Consider the following 12,675-nt stretch of genomic DNA (forward strand, 5'->3'; position numbering starts at 1 on the left):
ACACACAAGTGCAAAGGACAAGCACACATATTAGTACCGGTAGGAATAAGGAAGAAGAGGGGCGAGACAGAGACAGAGAGGGAAAAGAGGCTGAAAATCCTGGAGGACGAAGATCCACGCTGAAAACATCTGGGATGAGGCACAGTAGAGATATTGCGAGAGGGTTCCAGGACTGCTGATGGTCCGGCACACAGGGGTTGAGAAATGAGGGAGTTGTCTTTGTTCTTTCTAATAAATAAATCAATATTAAACCTCAACAGGGAGAAGAGAAAGAGGGAGAGAGAAATAGGCATACAGCTGTGCTAGTGGACACTAGAGCAAATACAAAATCTAGTGGCCAAAACACTCAGCTATTGGTGGAGACCAAAGGAGAGCAAATATTGGGTAGGGGTTATTATTATTCAACAAGACTCCCACTGTCGTCAGAGCTACTTGCATGTCTGTTACTTTCTGTTACAGCTTTGTTGTCCATGTCCAAACTTTTTTGGAAAATCCTGCTTTGTATTTTAGTGCAGCTTTAAGTTAAACAAAATAAGTATTAGCAACAAAATGTACAGGATTTAAAGCAATACTGCCCTTTGTGAAGAACAGCAGTTTTCAAAAAGTTAAATTAGTGATGTTTTTCGTGACTTTTCAATGGTATGGCTGGTGATTTGCAGCTGATTAGCTTTGAACACTCTGAAGTTGGGACACTGTGTACAACATTAATAAAATCAGAATACAATCATTTCCAAACAAACTGTATTTACCAACAGCAGTTTTAGCAAGTGTTTCTGAGCCCATGTATTAAAAGATTTTAAACAATTATGTGTTTCACAAAGTGGTGAACCTCACCCCAGTCTTGCTTGTGAAGACCTGAGCCTTTCAAGGATGTTCCTTTCATACCTAATCATATCACCTGTCGCCGCCTCATAGCAAGAGGGTTCTGGGTTCAAGTCCCAGTCCAAGTCTGGGGCATTTCTGTTCCGAGTTTGCATGCAGTCCCTGTAGGCCCGCATGGGTTTTCTCCTGGTTTCCTCCCACAGTCCAAACACGTGTACAATAGGTTAACTGGCTTGTCTACACTGCGAGTGTGTGTGTGTTATCTGTCTTGGTGTGTCGGCCCTATGACTGATCGGTGACCAGTCCAAGCTATCAGCCTCAAATCAAAAATATTGTCTTTGTGCTGTTTTTAGTGGCGTATAAAGGTGGCGTATCAGCAAATGTTCTGTTCAATTCACCTTTCATACAAGGTCCCAGCATTTCTTGGACTAGGGTTATACATGACACAGGAGAACTTTACATTTACCTTTCATGGATTTTCACCTTTCAGATAACTTGAAGAAATACATACTCCTGTTTGACAGGCATCTCCATTCTCTCCCTAAAACTCAAGAAGTGATGCTCAGTTTGTCATGAAGCTAGATCAAGAAGAGCTGACATTTGAGCCATTTTACCAAGACTTTCTTCACCATATTTTATGAACTTCCAATGTAGCCAGCATAAACAGAAAGTAAAACAGAACTAAACTAGACGTCGTGTAACCAGCCAAAGAGACCAGTAGCCGTGTGTAACTAACCCACGATGAGTCACTGACTGATGCTCAGTAATGCCCATCAGCGGTCACAATTGCGCATATAAAGGCAGCAGCAGAGGAGGGAGATCGTGGACGCGTCTGGAGACGGCAGCTGCGCACTGACGACCGCAGGATGCACACCTTTGCTCTCCTCTTGACACTCGGGTTCCTGCTGAAGGAGGCGCAGGCATGGGGCTTCAAAAACGGAGTATTTCATAATTCAATATGGCTGGGTAAGTAGCTGTTTTTTTCTTGCTGATGTAGTCGTTTGTAGGTAGAAAAACGACTTTGCTCGGACATCTTGGACCAAGTTCAGTGTAGGTACTCATTGTGGTGAAGTTCAAAACACAAATTCTGTAATTATATTTACAAACTAAGTGTCATGTAACTTTAACTAAACGTGATGACTTCCTTTGTTATTCATGAAAACCAGTATGAGCTGTAATTTCTTCTACTGATCAGCTTGCAATTGAAAGTTGTTAACCCTTAACTAAGTGTAGCAACATATTCCTTCACATGTAATTAGTTACTTTTACGCGTTTTGATTCGGTTTCTGCAAACACACTCCAGCAATATGCTCACTTTGAGGCACATTGCGAGGAGTCACAAGGATTAACAGGCAACACACCAGCAGCTTTCACTTGTGCCAAACTTCATGTTTATGGCTTGGCTGGGGTTCTGCTTGGGGCCAGTAAACATGGGGAAATGACTTCATCCCAGGGTCTTTCAAAACGCATATAGATCAGAGTCAGAAGAAAATTTTATTCAACAATTCCCATTTCTATTACCTTGTGGAAAGAATGGCTTTCACATTTGGTAATACCATTGAAAAGATAGTGACAGCAGCTTTGGGTTAAGACCACTCAGACGAGCTGCAGACATTGCCATGCGTTTCACTCTCACTTTATGAACCCCATCCTGTATACTTTTACGAGAGGGAAAGCAACAGAACAGTGTTTCATAGTGCTCATGAGTTTGCTTTCTATGAATCACATGCAAAACATTTTCTGTTTATATTTCCTTATGTCCTCTGTTGCATGTGTTTGTTTAGAAATGTTTAGATTTACATCACAGTTTTACATTCTCAATCTCGTCTCTATTCTTCTGAAAAGTTCTTCGCAGTTACATCAGGTTAATGGTTTGAACAGTATACAAAATGTGTGCCTTGATGGAGTAAAATAGCAGTATGCATGACTGCAGCTGTGTGCACGAGAGTTTAATTAATGTGAAAACAGTCATTAGACAGCTTAAAGAAGATCATAATATTAACCTGAGGCAAATGTTTGTGGGCTTTTTGCCTACTTTTGCAGTCATGCATGCGTAAAGACAAAACAGGATCAGCAGAGGACTCCCCTTTGAGGAAGCCAGAGGGCAAGTGACCCAATTGTTGGTGAACATCCAAAATGGGGAAAATGTCGCACACTTAGCCTCATCTTTTGTTTAGCTTAGTTTAACCTTTACCCTTTCACTGATCATTACTTGCAGCCCCACTAAATGTATTTTACCTTGAAAATTTAAAGTTGCCCTGTGGAGTTTTCTTGTATACGAACAAAGCAATGCTTACATCTACACGTGTATTCTTAAAGCATAGCATAACATGGTTAATTTTCTTTCTCATGAAACATTTCTTAGCTCGTGGTCTCTTCCTCTTCTTCACTTCGCTGCTGTGCTTCATTGTTTTGTTGCACTTTACCACAAACTGTTGTTTAGCAATTGCGAAGCAACAGCAACAGGAATGTGAATGGTTTTGCTTGTGCATAAGTACAACCAAATGAGAACCCAGTCTTAAAAAAATGGAAAATAGTGCCATTGTTCAGAAACTCCACAGGGCACCTTTGAGCAAATTCTTCAATTGTGGATGAACTGCTTGGATAGGAATCACTGTAGTTGCTACAGACAACCACAGTGATTCCTATCCAAGCAGTTCCTCTACAATTAAAGAATCGCTGTGGTTACTGCAGACAATCACCTCAAGAGCATAAAGGATCATGTCACTCTTTGCTGTAGACAGCAATAGTAGCTTTGTTTTGTTGTATCTCTTTGACAGAGCAAGCAGCTGGAGTTTACCACCGGGAATCACGTAAAGGGAGATACCAGCTGACGTATAAAGAGGCCAAAGCTGTCTGCAAGTATGAGGGAGGGAAGCTGGCTACTTATGAACAGCTGGAAGCAGCTCGTCAAATAGGTCTGCAGCAGCTCACACACAAACTCACCAACAATACACACACACAGAGCTCCTGCCTGGAAGAGCTCCTGGGACACTTGTATGGATCATAATTCATCAAGGCACACTCTTTCATCATTGCCAACACTTGTTCCCAAGAGTCACAGAGTGCTGTTTGACCCATTAACGTGATATTACTTCATAAGATGTTTCTACCATGAATAAATTTCACCAACTGGAGGCAGGAAGAGCTACATTTACCTTTCATTTCTCCCATGAAACATCATGTCTGAGGACAGGTCTCTGATGTAACAGTAGTGATATGCCTATCAACCCACTGGAATGCTTTTAACACGTAGAAAAAGAAGTTCACAGGGTAAAGGTCACTAGGAAGCAGTGAGTGAAACACATATACTGCTGCATGATTCATGCCAGATTTTAAACAATCCCCAGAGATTTGTAAAAAGCCTGTTAACACCTTCTTGGGTGGGTAACATCAGCGGCACAGAGATTGAATCCAGCCACTCGGTCTGGTATTACCATCCACCTCCCTGTCAGCCGTGACAGCTGTGTTTCCTGACAGCAGTCTACCTACGAGGCTCCTCATTTATCTGGGCTGCTCTGGCTTGAGTCTGCTGATTGTAACTCGAAGCCAAAATCTGAGGGCCCCTGTCACTAAAAGAACAAAATATCAAACAAAAAAAAATCTTGTAATGATCACCACTTTTTCTTTCTTTTGAGGCTGCTCCCTTGGCAGAGTTGAAAGAAAGATTTGGTTGGGAGGACACAGTAGTTTATTATCAGTGTGTCGTAACGTAACCAACATTTTTGTGCTCTTCTTCAGGTTTCCATGTGTGTGCAGCCGGATGGTTCGACAAAGGACGTGTTGGCTACCCCATTGTCAAAGCTGGCGCCAACTGTGGTTTTGGGAAGGTTGGCATCATCGACTATGGATACAGGCTGAACAAAAGTGAGAGATGGGATGTGTACTGCTACAACCCAAACTGTGAGTACATCTTTTATACGTAGCAGCTAGTAAATGGTGGTTTAAATACACAGTGTGTAGCTTCTGCTGCTAAGTGGCTCTCAGTAATAACAAACATAAGTTGTAAGTTTCGTGGGATTTGTTGTCTCCGTTTGTTAACACAACCACCACTGCCAATGAAAATCTGGCTGATTCGACTCAGTGCACAGATGATTTATTCATGTTATGTTTAGTCATGTTCACTAACTTCCTTCCTCACTCTCTGACTCTCTTCTGGAGGTTATAGCAACAGACTACCAAACGAAACGCACAAAGTACAGAGATGGTTACTTAAGTACTGTACTTGAAGTTGAACTAGTGATGAATCCACAGAGAATTATCACCCGGATCTACAGATCCTCTCAGCTCTTTGGACCTTTCTGCAGGTTATTTTGGTTTTCTGGCTCACTGCCTGTACCAAACAGCAGACCCAGTTGGCAGCTAACTGGTGAAAAACTGGAGCACATAAAGAGCCATATATTTCTCTCCATCCGATATATCAGGTAGCCAGTTACACAGTTTGATGTTAGTGTCACATTTAATGTTACTCTGTGTCTGCTGAATTACTTTTGATTGTGTTGTGTAGATTGTGTTGAATACGTGCATATAATTAACTCAAATGAGTGATTTTACCTGTGATTAGGGGCCAACAATCTGATTAGTTGACAGAGACATATTTGACATCATTTTACTTCTAATTCCAAACTTCACATGACACACCACTTCATGCAGCTTTTCCTCAAATGACATATTTTAAATAATGTCATATAAGTTAGACCTAGCAACATGGCAGAGGAGGAGCTTCTGCCAATGAAGAACTATCTTTCATGCAATATTGTGTTTCGAAGAACTGGAAATGATAGACTGACATGTGCATCGCCCTGGCATTGTCTCACAAACTTGTTGTGCCTAACGTGATGCCTAACAAATAGTCTCTTCTCACACATTCAACAGAGTTTGTCAGACTCAATGGAGTTGATGAGAACAATTGGAGATCATTAAACTGAAACAATGAGCAAAAAGAGGACAAAAAGATTCTCTATATATTCATGACCTGCCACTTTCACATTACACTGAGACAGACATGTTCAGAAAAAATTCTGAATGCAGGACCTTTGCTTGTAGTAGTATTTGATGCACTGAAAGTTAAACTGAAGTAAACTACCTGAATGACTGTGTTGCTGTGGCATCGGAGTCATGAGTCCCACATGTTAAGAATAGTCATCAAATCTGAAGCTCCACAGACTCACTCAGGGTGATGTCATCAGCGCTGCTTCTAGTCAAATGTGAGCGGCACTTCTTAACCAGTGCGTGATGGGATAACAGTGGGAGACAAGGCTTCTTGATGCGTCGACTCAAAGCCACAATCTCAGTCGCGCCCTGTGAGTTATCATGGTCAGACCAGGAATAAACCTGGGGAAGTACGGACATATCAGTCTGGATAAGATGTCATTGGAGTATGTGAGTAACAGGTTGGCCTACAATTTGAGGTTTCAACAACCACCACGCCTGAACGAGTCACCATAGTCTGAAAAAGAGAAAGAAGCATTCATCCCCTAATGCATTGCAGTTGCACCATATTACAATTACAAACTTATGTGATGATTTGTGTATGATTTTGGGTGCTCGTGTGCATGTAAGATGTGTCCCTGTCCACGCACATACACCAAGAACTTTGAACACATGTTATACAGTTTTACAAATGGACACATCACAGCCTGAAAAAATGTAATATTTTCCATACAGGTTTTGTAGATCAGCTTCTGGTCTGTTAGCACTTTTGAAAAGTTTTCAGTCTATATAGATATCTAAGAATATAACCTTCACATCCTGGTGGCTAATCCTTTGAAGTAAAGTGTAAGTATAAGCTAACAGCCTGTTGTAAGCAAAACCTGTATGCTTTGCAATATGAATATTGTAGTAAGTAGAAGCATTAGCTGCATCTGTTAGTTTGGTGCACAGTTCTTAGCATCCTCTGGTAAGAGCAAAGTAACAACAGGGCTGCCACTAATGATTATTTTTATTATTGATTAATCTGCTGATTATTTTTACGATAAATTCATTAATTCCATATAGACTGTCAAAAAATGTGACAAAAAATGCTGATCACAGTTTCCCAGAGCACAAAGTAACATCTTCAAATGGCTTCTTTTAAACAAACACTTCAAAAATGGCTTCTGTGAGATAGCCAAGCCCTCTCATGTACATATAACAGATGAAAATACCTGGTAATTCTCCCTGTCAAGGTTCCACACTGCAAAAGTAAGTAAAACATTGCGGCTCACTTACTGGTCAGAGAGAACTGTGTCACTGGTGTGATATGTAGCGTAGTGCCGATGGAGTGGTCTCATCATCTGTGCTCTGATGGAGGATTTCCCCACGTCACCTGTTCTTACGCCTTCACACTGGAGGTAGCTGTGACTGGGGGCGGTGTTAGTTTTGGTCTGTATGCATGTGAACACACAAAAGGAATTTGAATCTGTTTACACTAATACACTAATAGTCATACAGTAGTGTACAACAGGGTTTGTAGCTTCTTTACAGCAACATCCATATGTAAATTTATTTAATTTAATTTAATTTACTTTATTAATCCCAAGCTGGGAAATTACTTCTCTGCATTTAACCCATCACTGATTGAAACACACACACATGCAACATGCAGTGAAACACACAGGAGCAGTGGGCTGCATCAAGCGCCCGGGGAGCATATATTGGGGGTTAAGTGCCTTGCTCAAGGGCACATCAGCCGGCTAATGGGGGGTGGGGACATTATCACTCCACCACAAGCTCACCGGTTTTGCTGATATTGAGCTTCAGGTGATTCTACTTTTTACTCCACTACATTTATTTGGCAACTTTACTTACCTTGCAAGTTTAGTTTAATAATAAATCATCAAGTTCTGCAGTAAAGTGATAAACACATGAATGAATGGACGAATGGGTGAATTAATTTGAATCCAATAACATAAAATACATTAGTTAGAAATATGGCATTATGTTTAATGAATATTTTTATTTTTGATACTTTTATATTTTGATGCTAACGCTTTTCTATGTGCTTAAGTAAAAGATCGAAGTGTTTCTTCTACCAGTGGTTGCTGAATTGATAATACTTCATTAATTCACCTCCAAGAGTGACTCCTTTAAGAATATACACACTCACAATATATCATAAGATGAAGTGATTATAACAGCTTTAAACTTGGCTATAAAGAACTGCAAGTAATGTACTGTATGTCCTGACAGGGAGCTCCTGCAGTGGAAAAATAAGCTTGTTAGTGCACTCTGGTGGATGAGCTGTGTAATTGCAACACTGCCTCTGTTGCTCGTGTCTTAATAACTTAATGGCTGATATATGCAGGTGCCATAGTCTAATATACTGTATATCAACAATATCGGCCTAAGTGATTTACTGCTCCAGCTATTTCGAAGAAAAAATTTTTCTCATCCTACAGAAGCATGGTCACATGAATTTCAGTATGCTATGGCCCTCTGCTCCCTAAAGTTTACAGTTTAATTTAGTCACTTTTCAACACCAGTTCAGTCAGCCATGGAAGCCATCTCACTGTATACATTTGGCTAAATTTGTCTTTATTTGTTTATTTTAGACATTTTGGCTAAATTGCCCTCGTGATGGATGTAGGCTTACTTATTCAGTGATCAGTAAATAGGAAATGATGTTAAACAATAGTAAATTCCTTATCCCTGCAGGACAGTTGGTGGAAAAAGCTTTTGATGTCTCAACATGTGTGCTTCATTTCCTTTACTCAACAAAAGCTTTTCTTTTCATGTTCTATATTCGTTCAGAGCTCACACGCAAGAGACAGACCCCAAACCAAAACACTTTGAAAACACATGAACAGATGCACAATCCCACCAGCTGATTAAAGCAATACACGGCAGAGTTTAGTGTGGTCTTTTTGCCTGAGAGCCCAGACACGAAATTTATCCACATGTCCTCATTTGGCTGTGGTCCAAATCTGACTTACTGTAGTGATGTCAAATTTCAGTTCAGTTCAGTTTATTTATGTAGCCCAAACAGTTACAGCAACAGTTTTCTTTAATTTGATTTTTAGAGAGACCCAACAAAACCCCCATGAGCAAGCAGCAACAGTGGAGAGGAAAAACTCCCTTTTATAAGGGAGAAACCTCGGAGCAGACCCCGGCTCTAGGTGGGCGGCCATCTTCCTTGACTGGCTGGGTTGAGAGAGAGAGAGAGTGGGGGGTTGGGGGGGGGGTACACAGACACAGATGCATAGCAACAGTGATAACAGAGTATTGGAATGACAATGACAGTATTAACAACAATGACTTTGATAGTAGTTGGTAATAGAAGTAATAATAATAATGCAGAAATACAACAGGAGGTAATGACAGTCGTCAGTGTCAAGCAGGACCACAGCAGGAGGTCCAGACACGATCCATGAGAACCTGAGAGACGAGAAAGCACAAGAACTCCGGGAAAGAAGTCAAGTTAGCGTCTTGCATTGATTGGACATGAATATGTGTGGAAGGAGAGTTAGAGGAGGAGAGAGAAGCTCAGTGCATCATGGGAGATCCCTGGCAGTCTAAGCCTATAGCCACATAACTAGAGGTCAGTCTAAGCTAGCCCTAACTATAAGCTTTCTCAAAAAGAAATGTTTTAAGTGTGCTCCTGAACATACAGACAGTGTCTGCCTCCCAGACTGAAGCTGGGGGGAGTTGCATTAGTCCAACCTGGAGGTAATAAATAACTAGGTTTTCTGCATCTCTTTGAAACAGCATGTGCCTAAAATGTGTAATAGATTTTCCCATATTTGTGGTAAATGAATATGCTGTATTTTGTACAGTATATTGTATTTGTAGAAAATGTGGCTGTCTTGTTCAGTATGTGCTAAGATTTGCTCCGTACTCTGTAACCTCACGCCGAGTAAAGAAAAGATGCTGCCAGGTTTATTTCTGCTGTGTATTAATCTACTGCAGAGCTCCTAATGCTCACCTCTCTCTTGTGCTTTCAGGGAATTCATCACTATGCTAACAATCAACATTGTTTTAAAAGATTCTGTTTATACCTAAAGCTGCAGTGTCTTCTGATCTTCACATTTCTGATGTAACGCCCACAGTCATTCGACACAGATAGCAAGAGAGCACCGATGCTGATTTCACTGCGTTTTTGTAGGCCTATTACATATTCTGGGCTTGGAATAGTTTCCAACACAAACTTCATTTGGAAACTTTGCCGTCTGTATTCAGACGCCACGTCCAGAACATGTTTAAAAAAGAAAAAGGTTTCATGGTGATCTGTGAACTAATTCACCCTACCATTTTGAGAATTCCTGGTTCAATAAAAGCTTTTTTTTAAAAAAAAAAAAGTAAAATCAACAGGTGCTCCACTGAATGATGGTCCCTCCAAATATGTTTTACTCTTTATTGTTATCTAACAAGGGCGGCACGGTGGTGCAGTGGTTAGCACTGTCGCCTCATAGCAAGAGGGTTCCAGGTTCGAATCCCGGTCTGGGCCCTTCTATGTGGAGTTTGCATGTTCTCCCTGTGCCTGCGTGGATTTTCTCCGGGTTCTCCGGCTTCCTCCCACAATCCCAAAAACATGCACATTAGGTTAATTGGCTACTCTAAATTGCCCCTAGGTGTGAGTGTGAGAGTGTGTGGTTGTCTGTCTTTGTGTGTTGGCCCTGCGATTGACTGGCGACCAGTCCAGGGTGAACCCCGCCTCTCGCCCGTAGTCAGCTGGGATAGGCTCCAGCTCCCCAGTGACCCTGACGGATAAGCGGTATAGAAAATGGATGGATGGATGTTAGCTAACAATAGATGAAAATGAACATCTTCAATCAGTATCAATGAAACTGCTGCAGTGTGATCCATAGCTGATGCACTGAAATTCAAGTAATCAAGGATATGTCCAAAAGTCTTAAACTATGTGATCATCCAAACTTACCAGGTGGTTCAACTGTAATAAAATGTTTGTGGAGTTAGCAGCAGTTACTTAAACATTTTTCCTGAATGTACAAGTATGCTGATGTAACTTACAGCAGTGTGTACAGCTCCATCCATCTTCTACACAGTATGTCGCTGTTTTCTGGTAGTTTTTCTGTCTGTTGTTTTGTTGGGCTCTGGTGAAAAAAAAAAGATGACATTCCTAAACTATGGAAACAGCTGTCAGTGAATACAGCAACAGACCTACATGAGTCAGAGATTTATGCAGCGGTCTAGAACCAAGTTATGGTGTAGGCAAGCTGACATACAGTTTGAGTATTATTGGGTGCTTGCAGGATCATCCAGACAGATTATATAGGAACTATGTTTGCAGTCAATATCGATATGTCTTGTGAATATTTCATGGCCCTCTGTGTTTGTACGGTAACCTATGTTTAAGAATCCCATCGTTAAAAAGTGTATTTGATAAGACTAATCGTCAATACATATCATTATGTGTCCAGCAAAGGAGTGTGGTGGGGTTCTGACGGATCAACAGAGGATCATTCAGTCTCCTGGCTTCCCTGAGGAGTATCAGGACGAACAGATCTGCTACTGGCACATCCGTGTGCGCCTGGGCCAGAGGATCCACCTCCACTTCCTGGAGTTTGATGTGGAGGATGACACATCATGTCTGGCAGATTACCTGGAGGTGTATGACAGCTATGATGATGTCTCAGGCTTTGCTGGAAGGTGAGGAACACTGAGGGAAAGAAGTGTCCAAACTCGTAGCTCCCAGAGCTTCGTGGAATTGAAACAGACATGAAATCCATAAGGCTGATGTAAAAGTTAACTGATTCAACAAAATGGTATTAACATGCACAGTGAGACACATACAGCGTGATGTGATATATAACACTGTACAATATTCAATAGATTCCACCACAAATTGCTTGTTTTGTACTGACATTTGAGAAAAAAAATGACTTATAAAAAGTAATATTACTAATATTTAATTATTTCAACACTATAGTCTTTGCAAGTCAGGCCAAGCCAATTTTATTTATATAGCCTAATGTCACACATCATAAAGCCTCGGTAGGCTTCACAGTCTGTGCACTGCTGACACATCTAGTACAGATATACTGTATGTAGACTGAAAAGCATAAATGAGTGGCGATCTGTAAGGGGGGCCCCCAAGGTTCATTTGTGTTGATGAAGGAGGAGAAGAAGGTTGTTAGTGAGGACAGAAGGAGGAGAGGGAGAAACACACACAGCTGGCAGCTTGAAGGACACGGAAACAGGAAACAGAAGAAGTTAGAGAAATGCAGTGTTTATCAGATGTTTACAGTTTGTATTCTTGTCGGCAGAGCAAACATGAGCTAATAAGTCAGCGAGTCATTGAGACAATAGACAAAATACAATGACTGTCTGCAGATCAGACAGTACCAACGTTACTCTGTTAGACAGCCAAGACGTAACAGAAGAGACGGAGATTTGTTTTCCTGCCCTCTGGCACACGTTTGAACTGAAGAGAATAAGTCGTGAAAGCTTAATGTGAAGCGTCTGTTTGTTTACAGATTCTGTGGTGATTATTTACCTGACGACATCATCAGTACAGGTGAGACGTCCTCATTATGTAACATGGGAAACCTGCGGTGTCTCTGTGCCATCGCTGCACACTGATGCAGCTCTGGATTAGCAAACATCTGGGTTACATTTGTCCTTAATGCTTTATGTTCCAGGAAACGTGATGACGCTGAAGTTCCTCTCCGATGCTTCAGTTGTAGCTGGGGGCTTCCAGTTACAGTACACTGCCTTTAATGCGTCCGTGTCTCCACAGAATTACACCTACTATTTTCACTGACCAGGGCTCTAATACACTGTTGTAATCCTGTTTCTGTATTTATAATGTTATTAGTTAGCTCCTACGCTGTAATTAACAAGTCGTTGTAGCTGATGAAATAAAAAATGAATAAACAAGTTTGTTAAACATTGTTGGCATTTGATTGTTCTTGT

At 41.1% G+C, this 12,675-nt stretch overlaps 1 protein-coding gene across 1 annotated transcript; it reads left to right on the forward strand.

Moving 5' to 3' along the window:
• The first annotated feature begins 1,363 nt into the window (after positions 1-1,363).
• Positions 1,364-12,664, forward strand: tnfaip6 (tumor necrosis factor, alpha-induced protein 6). Its single transcript, XM_046403458.1, has 6 exons — positions 1,364-1,788; positions 3,603-3,740; positions 4,564-4,725; positions 11,181-11,409; positions 12,237-12,277; positions 12,402-12,664. The coding sequence occupies exons 1-6, from the start codon at positions 1,689-1,691 to the stop codon at positions 12,521-12,523; spliced, it is 792 nt and encodes a 263-aa protein (XP_046259414.1). The 5' UTR covers positions 1,364-1,688; the 3' UTR covers positions 12,524-12,664.
• The last annotated feature ends 11 nt before the right edge of the window (positions 12,665-12,675 follow it).

The sequence above is a fragment of the Scatophagus argus genome, chromosome 11, assembly GCF_020382885.2.
Source record: "Scatophagus argus isolate fScaArg1 chromosome 11, fScaArg1.pri, whole genome shotgun sequence".
Taxonomy (NCBI): Eukaryota; Metazoa; Chordata; class Actinopteri; family Scatophagidae; genus Scatophagus; species Scatophagus argus.

Excerpts from the sequence above, each read along its gene's own strand:
- tnfaip6 (XM_046403458.1), top strand. The coding sequence starts at position 1,689 with ATGCACACCTTTGCTCTCCTCTTGACACTCGGGTTCCTGCTGAAGGAG. Across the intron at positions 3,741-4,563 it reads GGAAGCAGCTCGTCAAATAG|GTTTCCATGTGTGTGCAGCC; the intron begins GTCTGCAGCAGC and ends GCTCTTCTTCAG. Across the intron at positions 12,278-12,401 it reads TGACGACATCATCAGTACAG|GAAACGTGATGACGCTGAAG; the intron begins GTGAGACGTCCT and ends TTTATGTTCCAG.